Raw genomic sequence first — 12,024 nt, forward strand, 5'->3', positions numbered from 1 at the left:
CCCAGAGTTCAGACCCCACGACTGGACCCCCCCCCAAAAAAAAAGAAAGCTGGATTTGATATCATCAATGGCTACCTAAAGGATTCAGATAATATGAGTGAGCCCCAACATTTCTAGTTCATAAGGGTTTTCCTGGTTTTTGTTTGAAACATGGTCTTGCTATAAAGTTCAGGCTGGCCTGTAATTCACTCTGTAACCCAGGATGACCTTGAATTTCCATTCTTTCTCCATTAGTCTTTCAAGTGCTAAGATTACAGACATGAGTCACCATGCTCATCTTTCTGGGTCTTTTAAAAGACAAGTGTGGAGATTCCAGGTGTAGACAGATTGGCAGAACATAATTTGCACAGACAGTTCTGCAACATCACTAATCAGGGGAGTTAAGGACCCTTCACTTTATCTCTTGTGCACAGCTGGTCCTGCTGGAGACAAATGGACAGCTATGAGTGCAGCCAAAGTGGCTTTACTGATTGCAGGACATCAATGGATCTGGCTTTAAAGCTGGAGTCCTATGGCAAAGCTTCAAGGGTATTTGAAACATATGTCTCTTTGAGACAATTACCATTAGAACACAGTTATAAAAATGTCTGTTAGGACGTTTTCTTTTTCTTAGACATGAGTAGGTTAAAAACTACAAACAAAACCCAGCTTTTCAAGCAAGTATATTTTCAAGTACAGGGTAAGATACCTTGAAAAATGCCATCATGTTTAATATTATTGATAGAAAACAATTTAGAATTCATTCTGCCTTTTTTGATACAAAATAATATGAACTAATTTCTTCTTACTTTCAATGTGTAGTATTGGTGTTAAACTATGATTGGGTTATGTTTGAGGATATGGTACAAAACAAGAACTGCACTTCTAAGAAATGCATATGAATATATACAAACTATCAAAAACTTCAGGGGTCTTTCACTCAAAAAAAGCTACTCATAGTCCTTTAATTTTAAAACTTAGAAATAAAGGGAAGTTTAGAATAAAGATAAGGTTTTTGTTTTTTGTGTGTGTCAGATATGGGGCTTGAACTCGGGGCCTGGGTGTTGTCCCTGGGATTTTTGTTCAAGGCTAGCTCTCTACTACTTGAGCCACAGCTCTACTTCCAGCTATTAGGCAGTTAATTGGAGGTAAGAATCTTAGGGACTTTTCTGCTCAGGCTGGCATTTTCTATTCAGCCTCCTGAGTTGCTAGGCTTACAGATGTGAGTCACTGGTGCCTGGCATAACAAAAAAGTTTAAGAATGCAAAATAAAATTCATTTAAAGTTAAAGAAAAGTTAATGTCATCTTTTTAAAAAATTGAAATCTAAAATAAGTTAATTTGTAGTCAGTTGTTATAGCATCTGCAATCTCTTTAATTAAAAAAAAACAAATTATATGAATTTCAAAAGAATACAGCAGCGCTGAGATGTTGCTCAGTGGCAAAATGTTTGCCTAGCAAATGCAACATCCCTGGTTCGATCCCCAATGCCAAAAAAGAAAAGACAAAAAAAACCCCACAAAAACAACAACAACAAGAATTTCACACTGACAATTTTTGTTGTTTTTGGTGCCAGTCTTGGAGCTTGAACTCAGGGCCTGGATTCTGTCTCTGAGGTCTTTTTTTTTTTTTTTTCTCTCTCTCTCAAGGCTAGCACTTTACCACTTGAGCCACAGCTCCACTTCTGGCTTTTTTTGTAACTGGAAATCAAGAGTCTCACAGACTTTCCTGTACAGGTTGCCTTCAAGCTGTGTTCTTCAGATCTCAGCCTTTTAAGTAGCTAGGATTACAAGTACGAGCCATCAGCACTGGCCTTTCTTTTGAGGGAAGGGAGTTAAATAGAAATTTTTTTTTACATTCATTCAATATTTCTCCAGGGGCTGGGAATATGGCTTAGTGGTAGAGTGTTTGCCTAGCATGCATGAAGCCCTGAATTCCATTTCTCAGTATCACAAAAACAGAAAAAGAAGGAAGTGGCACTATGGCCAAGTGGTAGAGTGCTAGCCTTAAGCAAAAGAACTCAGGCCGTGAGTTCAAGCCCCTGACTAGCAGAAGAAAAAAAAAGATTTCTCCAGGACAAATTTTGATGATCTTGCTTAGACTGGCAAGTGAAAATGTAGTGAACACAGATCTTTTAAAACATGCTGAAAGATGTCAACTTTGCCCCAGTCACTTATCAACTTTATTGAGATACATAATTCACAATACAATACAATTAACTTTTAAAATATACATCTCGATCATAGGATTTATAATCATAGTATTATAAAACCATTATAATACTTTAGAATACTTTTATCAATATAAAGTATAATCTGCACTTATTATCAGTATTCCTCACTGTAACCTTTAAGAATTTCGATTTAGACAAACACAAACCTAAATTTTGTATATTCTGGACATTCCCTATAAATATCCATACAAGGGGTGATCTTTCTAACTAGAGTAATTTTTTTTCTTTTTGTCCAGTCCTGGGGAATGAACTGAGGGCCTGGGTACTGTCCTGAGCTGCTTTTGCTCAAGGCTAGCTCTCAACCACTTGTGCCACAGTACCACTTCTGTCATTTTCTGCTTATGTAATACTGAGGAATCGAACCCAGAGCTTCATGCATGCTAGGCATGAAGCCACATTCCCAGCTCTGGATTAATGTTTTCAAGAGAAGAGAAGGAAGGAAGAAGAGAGGAGAACAGAGTAGAGCAATAGGAACAGGAGAGAAGGAAGGAAGGAAGGAGGGAAGGAAGGTAGGAAGGAAGGAAAGAAGGAAGGAAGGAAGGAAGGAAGGAAGGAAGGAAGGAAGGAAGGAAGGAAGGAAGGAAGGAAGGGAATTATTTATTTTTGTTGTCTGAGGGGCATGAACTTAGGGCATGGACACTGTTCCTGAGCTCTTCTGCTCAAGGCTAGCACTCTACCACTTAGCTACAGCTCCACTTCTGCTTTTTGAGTGGTTAATTAAAGAGTCTCACAGGAACTTTCCTGCCCAGGCTGGCTTGGAACCTTGATCCTCAGATTATCAGTCTCCTGAGTAGCTAGGATTAAAGGTGTACACCACCAGTGGCTGATCTAAATTATTATTAGTACTTCTGTTTATCTTTGTATTTCAGAGCATTCTTACTTTGGATCCTGAGATTTCATCTCACTGAAATTGAGTTTTCCTGGAAGCCAGCATGTGAGCGCAAACCACTGGCTCAATCACAGTTTGCTGCTGGGAGGCCCTGCTAAGCTTTGCCATTCTTTCAGAGGAGGGTTTCCCTGGGCAGCCAGCTTTCTTAGGTAGTCGCTGGGCGCCAGCTGGGGAATATCAGGGTTCTGCCTGTGATACTTCTGCAACTTCTCTAGAACTGTGGGCAGTCCCACCGTGGAAGCATAGTACATGGGTCCACCCTGGTGCCTTGGCCACCCATACCCATGCAAGTAGATAACATCGATGTGTTCTGGGCTGGCAGCCATGCCTTCTCCCAAGATCCGGAAGGCTTCATTGATCAGCGCATACAAGCAGCGCTCAAGGATCTCGTCCTGCCTAATCACACGTGGCTCAATGTGATAGGTTTCTCTGTACTGAGACAGAAACTTGGAAAGCCAGGGATCAGGTGTGCGAATCCTACCTAGTGGCTTGTCATAGAGATACCAGCCCTTGCCTGTCTTCCTGCCAAATCTTCCTGATATTGGGCAGTATCTTGCATTGCCCCTCTTGCAGGCAGGGGTCCCTGGAGGCAATGCAGGTCCAGTGAGCCCTTGCCCTTTGCGAACTTTCCAGCCCACATCCAACCCCACAAGGTCAGACACTCTGAAGGGCCCCATTTTATTTTATTTTATTTTATTGGGTCCGGTCGTGGGGCCTGAACTCTGGGCCTGGGCGCTGTCCCTCAGCTCTTCAACTCAAGGCTAGCGCTCTACCACTTGAGTCACAGCACCACTTCCGGCTTTTTTCTTTTTGCTTATGTGGTGCTGAGGAATCGAACCCAGGGCCTCTGGCATGCAAGGCAAGCGCTCTACCACTGAGCCACCTTCCCAGCCCATGGGGCCCCATTTTAAAACCAAACTCTTCTAGCACTCCGTCTATGTCCTCTGGCTTACTTCCATCTTCTAACAAGAAATAAGCCTGGTCAAAAAATGGAGCCAACATTCTGTTCCCAACAAAACCACAACAGTTGCCTACAACTACCCCGATCTTCTTAATCTTCTTTGATAGATCCATGACAGTGGCAATGGTAGTGGGGGAAGAGTAGCGACTGGGAATAACCTCCAACAACCTCATCATATGAGCTGGTGAGAAGAAGTGGGTGCCAATCACCAACTGTGGATGATCTGTGGCAGAAGCAATCTCATCCACATCCAGGAGTGAAGTATTGGTGCACAGAAGTGCTTCAGGCTTGCACACAGCTGACAGTTCAGCAAAGACCTGCTTCTTCAGGTTCATGTCCTCAAATACTGCCTCCACGACTAAATCCACACCAGCCAGCTCCTTTATAGAGGAAGTGAAGGTGAGTTTTGGTGCTGACCAAGCTTTGCCACTCTGTTGCCTTTTGGATGCTTCCTTTTCCAAGATGGAAGCTATTGCCTTCTTTGCAGCCTCTAGTTGCTTTTGGTCTGCTTCTACAGCAATCACAGGGATCCTGGCCATTGCAAAGGAAATGGCAATGCCTCGGCCCATTGTTCCCAAACCTGTGGATTAGGAATGAAGGAAAGAATGGCTCAATGGTACTAAGAACTCAAAAATCACCACTGAATAGAGGCTTCTATGGTAATGTGCACTTAAAAATTACTAAAGGTAAACAAAGTGATTTTAAAGCATTTTTAAGGGTGCACAGGAGTAGCAGAAGGCTGCATCAAATAATCATAGTGGTCTAGACCTGGAAGACATGCATGGATATCATCGAAAAACACAAAAGAATTCATTTCTACCTAGCTACAAGAATGACAAGCTACGTCTTGAAATGTGGTACAAATAACAATCCCTGTTAGAAAATACTAGAGTGGGAGACTCATTCAGGCAAGTGGCAAGAAAGAGTAAAAACAGTCTAGGAGGAGTCATATGCACCTTGTGACTGTCCCTCACACCACTAAAGGTTAGCTCATTGTTAAAAAGGTTAGTGTCTCTAGCCCTCCCACGTAAAAGGAATAGAGTTTATGGTAAGGTATGAGATTTAAGAGAACTGACACAGCTTATGTTCAATATACTTGGATTGGCAGATGAAAATATGGTGAATTTTACATCAGGCAGCCTTAAGTAAGTGGTAGCACCCACATGTAAAATGTGGTGAGTCTCATGAACGTACCCAGTCACTTACCAAGAACGCCAGCTGAAGAAATGGGTCTCCCTGAAACTGTTTTCCAGGATGCCCCAGAGGGAGTTGACCACTTGTTTGTAATCCTTTCTGCAAAGAAAGCATACTGTAGGGCTTTGGCCTGCTCTGATTGTAGAAGGTACCAAAACAGCTTCTCCTCCTCCTTGATACCCATTTCGTAGGGATATTTCACAGAGGCTTGAACTACACGGACACATGTCTCTGGAGCAAGAATACCAGGGTACTGCTTCTGCATTTTGGCAAAGGCCTCAGTGAAAATGGTGTCAATATTGGGCAAGCTGGGAACTGTCTTGTTCAAGATTCTGCGTGGTTCCAAAGGTTTATCTGGAAGGAAAAAGAAAGAACAGAGCTTTGCAAGTGGTACTTGCATCAAGATTATTTAATGGAACGTTACCAACATTTTGAATATCTTTTACCTTATTCCTATAAGATAGCATTTAACAGATTCAAAACAATCTAATTCTCCTAATTCAAGCATAAAATTCAAATTCTTCCTTTCTATTACATAGCTAAGAAGAATTTAATGAGCAATGAAATATTAATGTGTCAAATAGATTATGGAAAACCATTTTTTACTTAATATTTTAATTCAACATAGTGTTAACTCCTTTTTTAATAGACATAGAAACCTTTAAAATATTAGAAAAGAATACAGTGTCATATTGACAGAAAGGTAAGCATACATTATCAGTGGGAGAAAATTTAGGAGTTATCAGTAAATTCCTCCAATTTGTCTAATAATTATTCTTCAAATTATTTTTTAATGGCCGATGGATCTTCAATACAGGTGGAAATCAAATCAGTAAAAGAAAGATGATACTTGTGAGCATATTGTGTCAGGCTAATTGAATATCCACATAAAATTAATAAGTCAATTAATACATACCTAAATTATGAGATCCTTAACCTAGCACCATATATAATAACTAACCCAAAACAGATAATAAATCCATTAAATATCTAAAATTACAAAATTTCTAGAAGCAAACCAAGAATTGTATCTATCATCTTAGTTTAGGCAATATCTTCCTGAATTCAATGCCTTAATTATGATCCCTTTGAAACATAAAAGTAAAAATACTTTTGTACTTGAGCAAGCACTGTTAAAGAAAGGAAATAAAGACCCATAGAGTTTGAACAAATATTTTAGTGGCAGAAAGAATGTTACTCTTTTTTTCTTTTTCTTTTGGCGGTCTTGGGGCCTGAACTCTGGGCCTGGATGCTGTCCCTGAGCTCTTCATTCCATGGCAAGGGCACTACCACTTGAGCCACAGCACCACTTCCAGCTTTTCCTGCTTATGTGATGCTGAGGAATCGAACCCAGGGCCTCATACATGCAAGGCAAGCATTCTAACACTGAGCCACCCTTCCAGCCCAGAATGTTCCTCTTTAAATGTCTATTTGTGCAGGGAACCAGTGGCTCACGCCTGTAATCCTAGCTACTCAGGAGGCTGAGATCTGAGGATCATGGTTCAAAGCCAGCCCAGGCAGGAAAGTCCATGAGACTCTTACTTCCAATAAACCACCAGAAAACCAGAAGTGGGGCAGTGATTCAAGTGGTAGAGTGCTAACCTTGAGCTAGAGAGCTGAGGGATAGTGCCCAGGCCAAAAGTTCAAGCCTCATAACCAGTAACAATGAAATAAAGTCTATTTCCTAACCACAGAACCTATGAATACATAAACTTCTGTGGCAAAGGCAATTTGTAGGTGAGTTTAAGATGAAATACTTTGAGATAGGAAGATGACCCTGTATGAGCTGAGTGGCCCAATCTAATCACAAATGTGACAACAGATATCCAACAAGTAGGTCTAGATAGGTACAACAGAAGAAGGAATCCCCCTCTGGCATCAGCGTAGCTTTTAACATGGCAGATACAATCAAGAACCAAGGTGTGTGGTGACCTCTAAAGCCAGGAACCACCTTCAGATTCCACACCTCAAGAATACAGTGAAGCAGACCCCACAATGCAACCCAAATAGGCAGAGAATACATTCTTCACTAAATATTCCAGAGAGTTTATTAGTTGACCGCAAGGTTTTGGATCAGTGAAGCCTCTACCAAACCTCTAAGTCAAAAACTGCAAGACAGTAAATTCCTGCAGTTCAAAGCCAACCCAGACAGGAAAGACTGTGAGTCTCTTATCTCCAATTAACTACCAGAAAACTGGAAGTGGAGCTATGGCTCAAAGTGGTAGAGCACTAGACTTGAGTGAAAAAGCTAGGAGATAGTTCCCAGGCCCTGAGCTCAAGACCCACAAACTGCAAGAAAACAAGCAGAGCAGGGCACTCTGGTGGCTCTTACTGCCTATCCCAGGTAAAAAGGATTGCAGTTTGAAGTTAGCCAAGGCAGAATAATTTAAGAGACCTTATTTCAAAAATAACTAGCAAAAAAATCAGGGCTAAAGGCATGGTTCAACTAGAAGAGAGATCAGCTTAGAAAGGAACAGGCCCTGAATTCAACTCTGTACTAGGAAAAAACATGTAAGCAGGTATTTTATATAAATGGCTACAAGTAATTTTTTAAAACCCTCAACAGCATTATCATAATAGAAATGCAAATGAAAACTAGAATGAATGTGCCACAAGCCTCAAAATATTAAGATATAATTTCTGAGATTTGGTTATAAAAAGATTCTGGCTTCTCTTTCTCACCCTTTCTTCCATTCACAATCTGATGGGAGCCCCCTGTCAGGCTGTGAGCTGCCTTGTGGTAAAGTCCAAGTGGCAAAGGACTGAAAGAGAATCTTTAGACAGCCATCAAAGAACCGAGACCCTTGGTCCTCCAGCAGCTAAAGAACTGAATCCTCCTCCAACCCCTTGAAGCTCAGGAGCAGATCCTCCCCCAGGCAGCTTTAGGATCCCACTTGCAGTCAATGGCTACAAGTCTCAATTGAAGATTTGTGTGAAATCCTAAAACCAGAGGACTGGCTAACAGCACCTGCATTCATCAATTACAGAAATTGTTTGAGGGATGAAAATGTGGCTTAGTGATAAAGTGCTTACTTAGCATCATGAAGCCCTGGGTTTGATTCCTAAGTATCACATAGACACAAAAAGGCAGAAGTAGTGTTGGGCTGGAAAGGTGGCTCAATGGTAGAGCACTTGCCTTGCATGCATGAGGCCCTGGGTTAAATTCCTCAGCACCACATAAGCAAAAAGAAAAAGCCGGAAGTGGCGTTGTGGCTCAAGGGGTAGAGCACTAGCCTTGAGCTGAAGAGCTGAGGGACAGCGCCCAAGCCCAGAGTTCAGGCCCCACGACTGGACCCCCCCCCCCAAAAAAAGAGCAGAAGTGGTGTTGTGGCTCAAGTGGTAGAGTGCTAGCCTTGAGCAAAAGAAGTTCAGGGACAGTGCCTAGACCCTGAGTACAAGCCCCAAGACTGGCCAAAGAGAGAGAGACAGAGAGAGACAGAGAGACAGAGAAATAAATTGTTTGACAAATGCTTGATTGTTAACCTAAATGTTGGTAATAATCATTATGCCACTGTAGCTAATAAACACAGCCCCACTCAAAAGCTATAATGAAGACAGAAATACCAAGCACTAGAGAAACTAGAAACCTCCTATATTACTTCTGAGAATGGAAAACAGTACTTCACTTTGGGAAAGTGTAGTTTCTTAAATAAACATGAACTTAATATGTTCAAACTAGCATTTTCACTTCTAGAAATCTAAGAGAAATAAAATATCTGTACAATATATGTATACAGGTATTCAGAGCAACATTATTCATGATAACAAAACCAGAAACAATGCAGATGTCCACTACCTGCTGAATGGATAAAGAAAACATGGAATAACCATACCATAGAATACTATTCATCCATATAAAGTACTAAATTATTGATACAGGTGGCAATATACAGGAGCTCAAAGCATGCAATCTGAAAGAAGACAAATGCAAAAGATTGCATGTAATAGCTCACATTTACATATCAAATATCCAGAAAGGGCAAATTAATAGAGACAGAAAGAAAACCATTGTTCTTCCCAGGTCTGGGGTGGGAATTAGCTGTAGTTGGTATGAAGAAACTATTTGTGAGACTCAGCAAGTTTCAAGACTGATTTATTGGACATAGGTGTGCTGGCTCCATTCTATACTCCTACTGCTCAGGAGGCTGAGGTCAAGGGGATCACAGTTCAAAGTCAGCCAGGTCATAAGGTTCACAAAACTCATTCTCAACCAACAGATGAGTGTGGTAGTATGCGTCACCTAGCTACATGGGAGGCTGAGATCAGAAGGATCATGGCCATAGGCCAGCCCAGCAAAAATATTCACAGACTCTAGTCATTAAATAAAATTATAAAGAGTTTAACATTAAAAAAAGGAGATTCTCAACAGTACCTATATAGTAAAAAGCATGTGTGGGCAGGTCAGGAAAACAGGAAAGACTGAAACTAAGTAACAATTCAATCAGACTTTTAGGATTCTTTTCCCAGATCCCTTCTGCTCACCTGACAGGAAGAGATTCTCTTTGCCTGGCCTCAAAGAGACTCAACATGCACTTGAGAAATTGCTTTCCAAGATACAAAGGGCTAGCTCCTCCCTAACCCTGACAGGCAGCTTGCTGTGTCTGTGGAGAGCTCTGCAAAGACAGACAGAACACTGCCCATTCCCTGGCTTCATGGAGGTCGCTGCAGACAAGGGCAGCACTTCCAGAGGAAGCTCAGCTGGGTCGCGAGCGCCCATGTCCTACGCGAGTCAGGGTCATCACTCTTCTCTTTGGAAACACATAGAATGAAAAGAATGAAAAGAAACTACAAAGAGCAAGAGATAAACTGAAGAGAAAGACCAAGGAAACCACCGAGACTTTTTTTAAGCCACAAAGTCCAAATGAGCAAACAGCTAAGGTCTTTGGGAGAACTACAGTTGTTAAAAATGGCTAAAACAAAACCAGGTGTTGGTGGCTCACCCCTGTAATCCTAGCTACTCAGGAGGCTGAGATCTGAGGATCACTCAAAACCAGCTGGGGCAGATAAGTCCATGAGATTCTTATCTCCAATAAACTACTCAGCAAAGGCCATAAGTGGGGCTGTGGCTCAAGTTGTAAAGAGCTAGCTTTGAGCAAAAGAAGGTCAGGAATAGATCCCAGGCCAAGAGTTCAAACCCAAGGACCAGAAAAAAACAAACAGGCTAAAATAGCTCATCACAGCCATGGCAGTAGGACCAGGATTCATCATAGCAACAGCAACAGAGCATTAAAAGACTTAATGATGACACAGGTCTGTAATTCCAGTTCTTGGGAGACTGATTAATAGTTCAAAGCCAGTGGGAAATAAAAAAAAAAGAAGTGAAATAAGTCCCTGAGCATTAGCTTCCTGGGTTGACATTCCCATTGGTGTATTCCTTGTGCTCATCTATACTAGAAAGTGGGCAGAGAGCCCACAGGTTCATGGTCTGTGAATAATGCACTCCCTCTCAGCTTCATACCAGGGACTTGCACATAGGAACTAGGAGTTTTAATCTGTTCTGGAAAAAGCAGGCTGCTAGACATAGGCAATATAAAGTAAGTAGTACGCTACAGGACCTTCTGCTCCAGGTGAGCCTAAGCAATCTGGTTTGGCCAAGGAATTCTGCATTGCTCTGCTATTTCTAGTGGACTGAAATAGACTAGAAAATTAAGGAAACCAGGGGAAAAAAAACTAGGAAAATTAAGATGCATAGAGCTAATTAACATCCACGGCCAACATTCTAGGAAATAGCCTCAAGTTCTGGGGAAATCTGCAGTTATTTTCTTTCTTTTTCTTTTCTTCTTTTTTTCTTTATTTTGTTATTTCTTTTTTTTTTCTTTTCTTTTTTTTGCCAGTCCTGGAGCTTGAACTAAGGACCTGGGCATTGTCCCGAACTTCTTTTGCTCAAGATTAGCACTACCACTTGAGCCACAGCACCACTTTCAGGTTTTTCTGTTTATGTGATACTGAGGAATCAAACCCAGGGCTTCATGCATGCTACATAAGCACTCTACTATTAAGCCACATTCCCAGCCCTCTGCAGCTATTTCCCTAATCACACTTATAAATACATAACCTCCTACACTCCCTTCCCACCATAGTTGGTCCAAAAATTGCTGCCTGAAAGTGGAACATCCCTCCATGTATATAAAATATAGATGGGGCTGGGAAGGTGGCTCAGTGGTAGAGCACTTGCCTTGCATGCCTGAGGCCCTGGGTTCGATTCCTCAGCACCACATAAGCAAAAAAAAAAAAGAAAGAAAAAAAAGAAAAGAAAAGAAAAAAGCCGGAAGTGGCACTGTGGCTCAAGTGGTAGAGCGCTAGCCTTGAGCTGAAGAGCTGAGGGACAGCGCCCAGGCCCAGAGTTCAGGCCTCACAACCGGACCAAAAAAAAAATAAATAAATAAAATAAAATATAGAAACTATGTCTTCTTAAACTTCTAATTTATTAATTTTATTTTTGTGTCAGTCCTTGGGCTTGAAATCAATGGCTGGGTGCTGTTCCTGAGGGTTTTGTTTTTGTTTGTGTTTTTTGCTTAAGGTTAGTGCTCTACTACTTGGACCATAGTTCCACCTCTGGCTTTTGGGGTGGTTAACTGGAGATAAGAGTGTCATAGACCCTCCTGCCCGAGTAGGCTTCAAACAGTGATCCTCAATTCTTAGGCTTGCAAGTAGTTGGATTACAAGTGTGAGCCATGGGCACCCAGCTTCATTTTTTTTTTTTTTTTTTTTTTTTGGGTCTGGTCGTGGGGCCTGAACTCTGGGCCTGGGCGCTGTCCCTCAGCTCTTC

At 41.5% G+C, this 12,024-nt stretch overlaps 1 protein-coding gene across 1 annotated transcript in view; it reads right to left on the reverse strand.

Annotated features, from left to right (window-relative positions):
* Window positions 1-3,164: 3,164 nt before the first annotated feature.
* Window positions 3,165-12,024, reverse strand: part of LOC138832197 (peroxisomal bifunctional enzyme-like) — a 38,253-nt gene continuing 29,393 nt past the window's right edge. The window contains exons 7-9 of the mRNA XM_070029747.1: window positions 5,268-5,609; window positions 4,011-4,641; window positions 3,165-3,781 (exon numbers count right to left, since the gene is read on the reverse strand). Of these exons, the coding sequence (XP_069885848.1) occupies window positions 3,169-3,781; window positions 4,011-4,641; window positions 5,268-5,609 (1,586 nt within the window). The 3' untranslated portion in view covers window positions 3,165-3,168. The remainder of the gene's footprint in view (window positions 3,782-4,010; window positions 4,642-5,267; window positions 5,610-12,024) is intronic.

The sequence above is a fragment of the Dipodomys merriami genome, unplaced genomic scaffold, assembly GCF_024711535.1.
Source record: "Dipodomys merriami isolate MVZ:Mamm:240054 unplaced genomic scaffold, mDipMer1.0.p SCAF_2, whole genome shotgun sequence".
Lineage (NCBI taxonomy): Eukaryota > Metazoa > Chordata > Mammalia > Rodentia > Heteromyidae > Dipodomys > Dipodomys merriami.